Here is a 13006-nt window from a genome sequence, read left to right on the forward strand (position 1 = left end):
GAGGGATAAACACATTCTGTGAAACCACCTTTTTTCATGAAGTACCAGTGTAGGCTTTGCAATATTGTAATTCTTTTTAGTTAAAAATTAACCACGGCTACTTAAGTCAATGAATGAGTTATTATTTTATGACATAATAGCAGCACAAACTAACCCCCACCCCCTTCACTGTCCTTCCTCACCCTCCCTATTTGCAAAATGACGCAACAATGAGCATCATAATGTGTGAGGCAAAGATATCAGCGACAACAAACATACACACAATGATTGTTCTTCATAAAAGTTTTGATATTACAGTGTAAATCTTTATGGCCACAATTTATTTAGTGGGAGATAGCTACCTAAACTTTTCTGGGGACCACCAGAGGGCGCTATAGGGTTCGTAAAATTGGAGGGAAGATGAGGGCATAGCAGCATATGATTGTAGATGATTATAGCAAGAAATAGTGAACAAAAATGTAAAGACAAGTTAGCGCTTCTTTACAAATTTAATTTTCCTATCTTTGGATTTGCAATGGACGTCCTGGCTAGAAACAAGTGCTGTTTGAAGGCCTTGGTAATTGAGTACAGCATGATGTTTTTAGGAGCATTAGTTTTATATTAGTATTATAGTGTTTAGATTTGGACAAATCTGACATGTTGACAGAGAACATAGACAACAGTCGCACCCGTGGTGGGTTTTACTACATGCTGAGATCGTGGGTAAAATCTGCTCTGGTTTTATTTACAGATGAGTGTAACTGAGAATAACTTGGCTGCTGTGGAGAGAAGAGCAGGAGGATAAATTTAGATGGAGATACCATTTCAGATGGGACAAAATCCAGATTGTATATTAAACAGGAAGCAGTGACTGAAGGAAGGACACAACAGAAAAGCTTCAATTATTGAAAAAGAGTCCAAATAATGCTTGATAAATGTCATATTTCTAAATAGGTTTCAGGTCGCCGCTAATTACTTGGTGACAAACTCGGAAAATGAACGATGTTTCTCACTGTTTTGAAGATAAAGACGTTAACCACAGATGAATATAGAGCTTCCGGAGAACTCTGGGACAGTTCCCTCTCTCTCGGCCCGTGCGCCTCCGGTGGATCTGGTCCGATCCAGTCTAGCTGAATCGGGCTTCTTGGTGCGCGATAATGCGCAGGTGATGAGAGTTAATGAGGCGGAGATGGGGGGACAAATCCAGCGACGACAGATGGGCAACAAGTGAGCGTGAGGAGGCCGCGGCGGAGGAACAGCGAAGGGAGTCGGCCGAACCCGGAGATAAGCAGAGAGACTTCCGCGGAATGGACGCGGGACAGAGCGCGCAGGTCGCCGACATGGGAGCAGAGCACTCCGCCGGGCCATGCGCGGTGGAGCGGGAGAGGTGCGAGGTGTCCAGCCCCAGCCCTCCGACCAAGCAGCGGTCCCTGCGGGTGGTGTACGTCCTGAACGACGGGCTGAAGTCGGTGATGGCCAGCAGCCCGGAGTCGGGAGCTCTGCAGTGCCTGCAGCGAGCTTGCGACGCGGAGAGCGCGCTGTTGACCACGGTCACCTTCGGACGGCTGGACTTCGGAGAAACATCGGTGCTGGACAGTTTCTACGATGCAGGTGTGTGTCAGCGTAATAATCCGGTGGTTTTACTCACTTTACGGTCTAAATTGTAATACTAAATCAGCTAGGGACTCATTAATTCTTTTAAAGGGGTTTCAACATATGGGAAGTGCGGGCGAGGCACTTTTACGCAACTGTTGTCAGATCCACATACGAGTTGAATGTGAAACCCAAGAATAATAACAATAACACTGACGGTGTGCTGTCGTGTTAAACTGGCATGAAGTACGTTTGACGCCCACCTGTGTTGTATTATTGACCGTTTCTAGCGGGATCTGTCTGATATGACTGAATAAATCGCAGCAGCAGGGCTGGAATTTACACCCCACAGGTGAATGTCGAGAGGAGGAAGTGATTGTTCAACTTGCCTTCAAGACAAAGACTTTGGAAATCTACCTGTCCCTGATCTGAACTGGAGAAAACAATGATTTAGAACATCTGCAGCTGAGGAGAACATTAAAATCCTCTTGTTTCTTTTTGCCACAGTGCTGCAGGTCTCAGGCATTTGGCCTGTTGTTACATGTTGCTGCTGTAACATGTTTTGATATGTCAGCCTATTTTCCTCCTCCACACACCCTGGTACCTCCCACAGGGTTCCGCTGCAGGTCTGGCCGGTCATAGATTTGTTTGTGGTGTTTTGTTGTCATCGGGCCCCATGTTTTCCTTTCAGACATCGCCGTTGTCGACATGAGCGACGTGTTCCGGCAGCCGTCCCTGTTTTACCACCTGGGGGTGAGGGAGAGCTTTGACATGGCCAACAACGTCATTCTGTACCATGACACTGACCCTGACACTGCTCAGTCACTGAAGGTATGCACACGTGCTTATTCTTTCACACCTCCTCCTTTAGAGGCCAGTGTGTGTGTGTGTGTGTGTGTGTGTGTGTGTGTGTGTGTGTGTGTGTGTGTGTGTGTGCGTGTGTGTTATACGGCCTCCTCTGCCGAGACTATCAGCAAATAGTAATGCAGTAGACAACATGCAAATGAATTTTCTTTGTTTTCAAAATACTTTTTTTCTCCATTCTTGCAGGATATGGTGGCACAGAAAAACACAGTAAGTTCTGTGTGTGTGTGTGTGTGTGTGTGTGTGTGTGTTTTACAGTGATGTTGGTCCACACCGGTCTATTTTTAGGATAATGTTATTGACAGCTTCGTTTTGTCCTTTCACACACGTGTACCCTCCACCCCACACACACACATACACGCGCGCGCGTGCACCTATGTTTTTAAAGGACTAATAGGGGACTCTCAGCTCAACAATAAACTGTTATACAATAACTCAACAATAACTGTTAATTCTCAACAATAACTGTTAAATTTGATTACTTTTTATATTTTGAGGGATCAAATGCACTAATAAATAAATAAACCGACTGGCGGCTAGTGTCTTTTCCTCACATTTCTATGTGGTTTTATATCCTAATTCCCATAAAGTAACACCTTACAAGTGGGATGTAGCTTTTTTGGGAATGATGTGAGTGTCACATAATGAACCCAGAGATGCGACAGAAAGTTTGTCCCTGGTTAAACTGCCCAAATCATGGATGGACGTTTCCTGAACCAGTCCTCTGAAGTCATTTTAAGTGACTGATTTCTATGATCTGACCATCATGGTGTGTTTCTGGAGAAGGCTGCTCGCTCTACAGCTGTAGGGTTTCCATGGATGCATTTGCCCCCCGAGTACAGAGGATCTGGACTGCGCAACAAAGTAGGTATCAGGCAGCACTCTGGCTTTTTGCAAGAGTTTCTAACATACTCCTAGCAAAGGAGGAGAAGCTAATGGTCACCAACCTCATGGTTTGCGTCGTTGATCATGGCGTTTACCCTAACAGCATGTCTCTAAAATAAACACTGGACCTGCATTAACCAGGCTGTGAAGGATGGGTCTACAGAACAATACGCCCTCACAATTCTGATTGACAGAACTGCCACTGAGAAACCTCCCTTTCCAGCAGCATTAAACAACACTGAGGACTATTAAAATGAAGATGCATGACCAGGAGCATTTTGATGGCTCGTTTATGGTGTCATAAATAGAAGCAGCAGTGTGTGTGTTAACTCTCCGGGGGTAAAGATCAGCCACAGGAGCCTTATAAGCTGTGCTTTCCGCGCATGACGTCCCGATCTATAATCCTGCTCTCACCGCCCATGTTCCTCATGATGTTTCCCCCATGATGGCCTTCATTTGAGTATCTAATTCCTGTTTGTCTGAGATAAGCACATCTGTCCCCCCCCCAGGCCTCCAGTGGTAACTACTACTTCATCCCCTACATCGTCACCCCAAACCACGAGTACACGTGCTGCGAGAGTGATGCCCAGCGCAGGGCCAGTGAATACATGCAGCCAAACTGGGACAACCTGCTGGCACCGCTCTGCGTCCCGCTGACAGATCGTTTCACCAGCCTGCTGAAGGACATCCATGTCACTTCCTGGTGGGGCACACAGATACATCAGTGATCTAAGAACCTCTAATTGTCCCCCAAAGGGGGAATCTACGTGGGGGAAAAGATGTTCATTTTTGTTGTCAGATCCACAAGTATTTCCAGCCTAGAGTCTTGTTGTGTGTGAAACATATTTTGCAGTGCTTCCTTTAAAGACACATTGCTAAATGACATCAGAAAGGCCAGAGAGAAATATCAGGGGGAGGAGCTCGCGAAGGAGCTTTCCCGAATCAAACTACGCATCGACAACACGGAGGTTCTGACCCAGGATATTGTCATGAACCTGCTGTTCTCATACAGAGACATACAGGTACATGAAGGCAACATGTGTGTGAATACTGTTGAAAGTGGAAGAGAATACCATCTACCTCCTGTGACAATCAGGACTACGACGCAATGGTGAAACTGGTCCAGACTCTGGAGATGCTCCCGACTTGTGATCTGGCCACTCAGCCCATGATCCAGTTCCACTTCGCCTTCGCCCTCAACAGGTAGAATCTTTTTCAGTATTTCTATGAGTGTCGTTGGCGAAGTTCCCTTTAAATCCCCATGTTTGTGCAGGAGGAACAGTCCCGGAGACAGGGAGCAGGCCCTTGGAGTGATGCTGCAGGTGTTGCAGTCGTGTGAACATCCAGCCCCGGACATGTTCTGCCTCTGCGGGCGCATTTACAAAGACATCTTCCTGGACTCAGACTGCAAAGACACCAAAAACAGGGACAATGCCATTCACTGGTGAGAGCACGCGCACAGCTTTAATGGATTTCCCTGTTTTCTTTTTCTTTTTGTACTTTGCACTAGATGTTGTGAAGGAAACATAATTGCTCAATTTAGTCCGGCATTTATCATCCTGCAGGTACAGAAAGGGATTCGAGCTGCAGCCAACTCTTTACTCTGGCATCAACCTCACTGTCCTCCTCATAGTTGCTGGTCAACAGTTTGAGAACTCCATGGAATTGAGGAAAATTGGTACGAATCTAATCCTTGTACTGGTATTTACTTACTTTTGTTGATTGCCGAGATGTCCACAGTGCTGAAAAGCCTTGAAACAGTCCCCAATGATGTCACAGAATCATGTTCATGTTTCCTTTCTCTCAGATTTATAATAGGTTTGTTACAAAATGGTGGGAAAAAATGAAATTTAGTCTAACCACCCAAACATTCTCCTCATTTATATCTGATGTTTCAGGTGTGAGACTGAATAGTCTTCTGGGCCGTAAAGGGTCCCTGGAGAAAATGAATAATTACTGGGACGTGGGCCAGTTCTTCACTGTTAGCATGCTAGCCAATGATGTCCCCAAAGCTACCCAAGCTGCCGAGAAACTCTTTAAACTCAAACCCCCCCTCTGGTAAGCATGTATACTATGAACAGCTTTTAATCAACAACTGCCATTGTTTCATTCGCTGTTGGACAAACGAGCGTCTTTATGGGTTTGGTGGTATTTGCTACTTCTCGTGGTTGAAACAGCTAAAATCTCTTTGCAACATTGGAGTTAGTTCCTAATGTGCGTGTGTATTTCCTTCAGGTACCTTCGGTCTGTTGTGCAGAATCTGCAGTTGATTCAGAGGTTTAAAAAACAGATAGTGGACCATTCCCCCCAGCGGGAGAGGCTTAACTTCTGGATGGACATTATCGTAGAGGCCACGCAGGGGACCACCAACCGCCTGCGTTTTCCAGTACAAACAGCCCCAAACACTTGAGAAACCTAATCTGGTTTTCTGAAGCGCTCCAGACTGGTCTCTCCTTTACTCTTTCAGGTGTTGATACTTGAGCCAACGAAGGTTTACCAGCCTTCCTATGTGTCCATCAACAATGAGGCTGAAGAGAAGAACGTCTCCATCTGGCATGTTTCTCCAGCTGAGACAGTGAGAATCACACTTTTTTTTCCCCCATTAAACCTCTTAAATACGGCAGATAACTTTGAATTTGACTTTTGGCCTGAGTCCTGATCATGTGTGAAGAGATCTTATGTCTGATTTTAACTGTAGAAAGGGATCCACGAGTGGAACTTCACTGCGATGTCGATAAAAGGCATCAGGTATGAGTATAAATGTGTTTTCCTGTGTGCTGGTTGGAAAATTTATTTATTCCATCTTCTGTGACGTTTCTGTCTGTAGTATCAGTAAGTTCGACGAGCGCTGCTGCTTCCTCTACGTCCACGACAATTCGGACGACTTCCAGATCTACTTCTCCACGGAGGAACAGTGCGGTCGGTGAGGACACACCTCTAGATGTGTCCGTGTTGGTTTGTGCTCGTGGGTTTGTGCGTGCCTCGTGTTTGACCACCAGCGAGTCGACGCAATAACTGGAGCGATAACGGCGAAACATTTCTGCTAGTTTCTGCTCCACAGTGAAAGAGATGATATCTGATGGTACAGGCAATTCTGTGGAGCTGGAGGGCGAAGGAGATGCAGATACGCTGGAGGTCAGGAGGCACAAGTATAGTTGCAGGAATGATTTCATAACATTTATCGATTGCCTTATTTTTAGAAAGTGTGTGTTTTTCCTTGCAGTATGAGTATGATACCAATGAGACGGGCGATAGGGTGGTATTAGGGCGGGGTACTTATGGAGTAGTGTATGCAGGGAGAGACCTTAGCAACCAGGTCCGGATCGCCATCAAGGAGATCCCCGAGAGAGACAGCAGGTAAGTCAACCAGGACTCTTTTCTTTATGGACCTGGAATGAGGAATAAACCAGTTTGTCGCTTGCTTTTCCCGGGATTTAGGTACTCGCAACCCCTCCATGAAGAAATCGCTCTCCACAAGTACCTGAAGCACAGGAACATTGTTCAGTATCTGGGATCGGTTTCAGAGAATGGCTACATTAAGATCTTCATGGAGCAAGTGCCAGGAGGTGTGTTTATGTGTCAAAGAATGTGAGATGTTGCAGAAAGCTCCAGTGGAACCTGCGGCTCCGGCAGAGCTCAGACCAGATGGTGGGAGACAGATCAGGGACCGTCGTGACCTCTCAGTCGTCCTTCTAACTGCTTAGGCATCTTCCCATTTCAAGATTTTGGGCACTCCTTCTTTCTTTCCTCCAGGAAGTCTTTCTGCGTTGCTGCGTTCTAAGTGGGGCCCCCTGAAGGAGGCAACCATAATCTTCTACACCAGACAGATCCTGGAGGGACTCCGGTACCTACACGACAACCAGATCGTCCATCGGGACATCAAGGTATTTAGGATGTGGAATTCAACTCACGTTTTTCTTTTCCCCAGAAGGTTGATTATTCAAAAAGGCAATATTGAATTTAACTTGATTTATATGGTGCGTAGGAAGTAGGAAGAGCTCATTTTAACCTTGAGCAGGACCAAGCTCATACTGGAGGATCGTTCTGCTGGCCAGCAGGGTAGGGGAGCTAGAGAGGGGAAGAGGGAAGGAAGGAGAGAAAGCAGAAGAACAAATACCTCATACATGAAAAGATATGGTTTGTTATCTGGGAGAGGAGGGTCTCAAGCTGAGGGACTCAAAATATGAACATTTTCACCTTAACTGTCAAACTAGAGAGGGCTGGTTCCACATCAGGGGGGCCTGATAACGTAAAGATTCAGGGAACCACAAGCAAAACAGTAATTTGGGTGCAGATATGGTGCCTTCATGCTTCTCCAGATAACAGAAGACAGAAATTTCAGCCCACAAACATATTAACATCACGAATTGTGACGCCAAATGTAATTTAAAATGGGGTAAAATTCAAACATGTATCTTACATACATATTTTTTCACTTTCTTTGTATCCTTTAGGGTGACAACGTGTTGGTAAATACCTACAGTGGCGTGCTGAAGATCTCAGATTTTGGTACCTCGAAGCGGCTGGCCGGAGTCAACCCCTGCACAGAGACTTTCACCGGTAACTTGTTTTTACCAGATTATAAATTTATCTTCTCTCCAGCTGATTTCCAGTGCACAAAAACATTTTATCTTTATACAGCGCCCCCGACATTTACAATGCTCAATGTATTTTTAGCATGCTAGCAATATAACTGTGAAATAAAAGTTTGCACTGGTAATTATTCCGGCTATACTGCGGCGATAAAAGAATTTTTGTCTAAACAAACGCATCTGCAATGTCACCAGAGGTTGTTCAGGACAAGTGAAGCCATAGAAACGCTGCAAAACTTGGAGTGTAAATGTCAAATGACCCTCAAAATGTCAAGAGCCACAGGCAGCCTCTATGGAAACACTCGCACACACGAGCACGTCTAAATTTCATGCTTATTCATCATCCATCTGGTGTCCTCCAGAAGCCTGTGAGGTGTGTAATTAAATTAGCTAATCAGGCAGGGGCAGAGTGGTGTTTAACTTTCATTAGCAGGTGTGTGCCTGTGCCCTCTCCTGCCTTCTTTTTATTGCACTCTTCTTTGGTCTCAATATTTAAACCACAAGTTAGAGAGCAGATGCCAAATCTGAGCAGACTGGCTGACTGGAGACGACCACAGACCAAAAAAGCTGCACAATATCTGCTGTATCTATGGTTTTCTCTTTGTCCAAATATACAAACACATCCACAAATTATCCAAACAAGTGTCACCAAACCCCCCTGGGGGGCAGGTAACTCAGTCTGCAGGTGGTCGGTTTTGCCTCTGAGCAGTTACTTGTTGATGAAGATTTTCTTGGCACTGATATGACATTTTTATTAATTTTGTCTGCAGGGACTCTGCAGTACATGGCGCCAGAAATCATCGACAAAGGCCCTCGTGGGTACGGGGCCCCGGCAGACATTTGGTCCTTGGGATGCACCATCATAGAAATGGCTACCGGGAAGCCTCCCTTTCATGAGTTGGGAGAACCGCAGGCAGCCATGTTTAAGGTGTGCACCAGTGAGTTGGTATTATTATTTTAAATTGGACGTGGGAGTTGACGCTCTTTTGTTACAGGTGGGGATGTTTAAAATCCACCCAGAAATCCCAGAGTCTTTGTCTCTGGAGGCCAAGTCCTTCATTTTGCGCTGCTTTGAGCCGGACCCTCTGAAAAGAGCCATCGCCACCGACCTCCTCAGAGACACCTTCGTTAGACACAACACTAAAGGCAAGAAGAGCAAGATCGCCTTCAAACCTCCAGGTCAGCACCAACAAACACACGCACTCTTGCCTGCCACCTGGTGGTGGAATTATGTACTGGTAAAAAAATCCTTCCCCGAATTTGTAATGCTTGAATAATACTCCAAATTCAACTTTCTGGATTTTATGAGGAATGGGTCACTGAGGCTGTTGTGTCTTGACCAACGGGATCATTTGTTTTGGCATCTCCGGCTGATATTTCTGTAGACAGCATCATCTCCTTACCGGTGCAGCTGCAGTGTGAGGCCATCGGGAGCAGCAGCAGCGAGCACGGCTCTGTCAGCCCAGACTGCGACTCCAAACAGGACATTTTTTTCCAGAAGAAGAAGAACTCAGGCTCAGAAAACCTGCTTAAGCCCCCCAACTCGAACTACCTGAGGTGAGTGAGGACATCTCAGAGGTTTTTCCACGAGTTCTGGTTGAGCCATGAACCTCCGCCCATCAGCTACCCCATTCAGTGTCTATGGGTTCCTCCAATATCCTGTCAGAACACCTCAGTAGTTCATCTCAGTCCTTAGAACTCCATTAAGTTCCACCTCAGAACCACAGCAATGGTCAATTACTGATCCCATATGAAATGCCATCCGCCTATACAGTATTTGACCCATTTTTGAGCATTCCGCGTCTGTTAGCTTTGATGCTAACCATCGTTGCTGGAACGACACGTGGCTTAAGAGAGAACTTTTATCGTGCATCATTACAGCCCTATTATGGATGCTGCTGCGGTATTAAAGTATGTAACCCTGCAGGCGGGTCCTCCTGAGTCAGGACTGATCATGTGAAAAGATCTTCAGTCTGGTGGTTTTATTGTCTTCACAACATGCTCTGCTGCATTTTACAACACCACTGTAATGAGCCTGGTTCATTTTATGAGCCTCAGTTGAGCACACGCACTCACACTCACGCATCTGCATATGTTTGTGCTGAAACGTGCACGCACCTGCACCGCTAACTCATGCCGTCTCCACCCACGGTAGCCAGGAGAGGCTTATATCTGTAAATAAAGGCTGTGGTATGTTACCCAGTGATAAATCAGCCCGACGTTGCTGTGATATCATCCTTGGTGCTTGTTTGTCGCAGTGTTCCAGATGAGGGCTCGGTGTCTGAGGACCGCATTGCCCCCCCTTCTCCTGAGGACAGGGACAGCGGTCTATTTATGCTGAAGAAGGACAGCGAGAGACGGGCCATCCTGTTTAAGGTTCTCAATGAAGACCAGGCTAAGGTCATTTCCAACCTGAGAGAGAACTACATCCAGGTGTGTGTGGTGAAGGTCTTTACCATATATTCACCAAAAAAACCCATGAAATGACTCCCACCCCCACCCGTAAAATACAAACCAAAAAACCCTCCAAAAACGAAATTATTGTTATATTTAACAACCATAAACACATTTCTTAAAATAGAATAACAAATTAAAAAATCAGCAATCCTTTTTCAACCACCAGAGGGTCGAAGTGACCGTATAATCAGTAAGTGTGTGTGTGTGTGCAGGGCAGCGAGGCTCTTCAGCTCTCAATCGAGCACATCAAGCAGATCATCTGCATCCTGCGAGACTTCATCCATTCCCCGGAGAGGCGTGTCATGGCGGCCACCATCTCCAAGCTGAAGCTGGACCTGGACTTTGACTCCACCTCCATCAACCAGATTCAGCTGGTGCTATTCGGGTTCCAGGACTCGGTCAGAAAACACGCACATGCATGGAAACATGTGCCATGAATGAACTCATACTTCGCTGGTCTTTCAGCTTATTTTTCACATTTGTTTGGTTGGTGTGTGACCTATTTTCAGGTAAACAAAGTCCTGAGAAACCATCACATCAAACCGCACTGGATGTTTGCCATGGATAACATTATTCGGAGAGCTGTTCAGGCCGCTGTCACCATCTTAATACCAGGTGGGCGGGTACAACTGCTGCATCCTTGTGAACCACTTTAGTCCCATCTAGTGGACAAAAGCAGAAATGCTGTTTATACGCTGTTATTCGCACTTGAGTCAGTCGTTTCTTTCCGCAGAACTACAGACCCACTTCGGTCCATCATCCGATTGTGAGGGAGCAGAGAAGGAAGACGAGGTGGATGAAGAGGAGGCGGAGTTTGTTCCCGTTTTAGTCCCTCACGCTGACGATTCAGGGACGACGACCGACCACAGCAACACCGCCAGCGTGCTGCAGTGCGCCCACCCTCAGGAGCATCAGCGCTCACATCATCAACTGAACGCACAGCTGGGGAGGCTGAAACAGGAAACCAGCCGGTGCAGATCTCCAAAAACACATCAATATTGAACAAATGAATGAATATATGAATATCTCTATTCTCATCCAGTTTATGCTTGTGCTGCCCCCTGTAGGTTGTTGGAGGAGCTGCTGCAGAAGGAGAAGGAGTACCAACAGGTCCTGAAAACCACGCTGCAGCAGAGAACAAACGACCTGGAGCTGGTCAAAGTCAGACACAGACCTCTGGGTAATAGCTAAAAACATGGAAAAGAGAGATTTCTTTTCATGAGATCACAAATGAATAGAATTTATTTTCCAGACGTATCGCCTCCATCCATCTTCCACATCCCTGCAGACCACGAGCCGGACAAGCAGCTCACCGATTGGCTGAAAGAGCAGGGAGCAGATGCTGACACCATCGATAAGGTTAGCGCCATCAGTGGCTCGTTGAGCTGCCCGTCGTTTTGACTGGATTTAAAGCGGATGCTGTGTTCTAGTTTGTGCTGGAAGACTACAAGCTGTCTGACATCCTGGATGACATCAGCAAAGAGGACCTCCGCTGCCTCCGTCTACGGTACCGACTCCCTCACGAAGGGCCGCTTTAAAAGCAGTGAGAAGTGGACTGAATCCAACTTTTCTTCCTTCCCTTTCAGGGGTGGAGTCCTCTGCCGTATCTGGCGGGCCATTCAGCGGCACCGGGAGAGGGAGCGGACCACTGAATGTGCAGAGGACAGAAATTGACTGGAGTCTGGAGCCGGGTTTGCTGACAGAATCCTAAAACAAGCTAGCAGCTTACAGCTAAATTATAACTTAAAAATACCATAAGGTCTACAGCAATTAATAGTGCATTTTTATCACCTATCAACCCAAGTGCTTTTGTTCATTTCCCGATCCATCGTGATCAAAATGAACCCACAAAGTCATGATGCTAGCCACCTGCGCGGCCGTTCCTCCTCTCCACAGTGCATTTTTAACATGACATTTTTACGTGTGAACTGACTGACTCGCCGTAAAAACTTGAGACCAACGCGCGTTTAGTGCAGGCACTACTGTGTGTACTTGTTTGTGTATTTTAATGTGTAGTGCTTGTAAGGATGATATGATGACAGATTATCACTTTCCTCTGTTATTATTTTGTATGATCGCATATCAGGCTCACAATGATTTGAACATTCTGCAAGTGGCATTACTCTAAAACAAGTGTACCTTACTGTAGCAAGTATAATATTGATTTCAAGATTGACCCAAGTCATCCTCTACTGGGATGTTGCTCCTCTGTGTTTTTTACTGTAGTTTGGCCATGAAAGACTCCAATTCCAACCATCATTGCTCAATGATTTTAGCAGGTGAAAAATAAAAAATATTTTATGTCTACAGACTGGATAATTATTTAAGATTATCCACTATGTCTCCACGAGATGTCACTGATTCTCACATTGGGTCTTCAAACGCCGACTGCCTTAAATTTTGTATTGGAAGCTGCGATGCATTACTTCATGCATGTATAATTTATTTAAAAAAAAAAAATCCTTTGTACTGTTAATTATGTGCCTTTTATGCTGTATCTGTATTTAAATGTGTTTTTACCTCCTGTGGTGCTTCTCTGCGAATCTATATTTCATGTTCCATAATAAACTTCAACATTTTGTTCCACATTTCGCTATTAGTGTGTGTGTGTGTGTGTGTGTGTGTGTGTGTGTGGG

At 45.7% G+C, this 13006-nt stretch overlaps 1 protein-coding gene across 1 annotated transcript; it reads left to right on the plus strand.

The window, feature by feature from the left end:
- Window positions 1–29: 29 nt before the first annotated feature.
- map3k15 (mitogen-activated protein kinase kinase kinase 15) lies at window positions 30–12958 on the plus strand. The gene is made up of 29 exons (XM_011608086.2): window positions 30–1590; window positions 2264–2403; window positions 2623–2646; window positions 3831–4024; window positions 4175–4343; window positions 4418–4524; window positions 4595–4765; window positions 4887–4999; window positions 5220–5379; window positions 5557–5707; window positions 5789–5896; window positions 6020–6069; window positions 6149–6244; window positions 6369–6456; window positions 6545–6678; window positions 6760–6887; window positions 7075–7205; window positions 7776–7881; window positions 8684–8841; window positions 8909–9092; window positions 9299–9470; window positions 10172–10346; window positions 10583–10768; window positions 10880–10985; window positions 11104–11341; window positions 11438–11550; window positions 11623–11729; window positions 11801–11877; window positions 11957–12958. Exons 1-29 carry the CDS (start codon window positions 1158–1160, stop codon window positions 12042–12044), a joined length of 4107 nt encoding a protein of 1368 aa, XP_011606388.2. The 5' UTR covers window positions 30–1157; the 3' UTR covers window positions 12045–12958.
- Window positions 12959–13006: the final 48 nt, after the last annotated feature.

The sequence above is a fragment of the Takifugu rubripes genome, chromosome 10 (assembly GCF_901000725.2).
Source record: "Takifugu rubripes chromosome 10, fTakRub1.2, whole genome shotgun sequence".
Classification (NCBI taxonomy): Eukaryota; Metazoa; Chordata; class Actinopteri; order Tetraodontiformes; family Tetraodontidae; genus Takifugu; species Takifugu rubripes.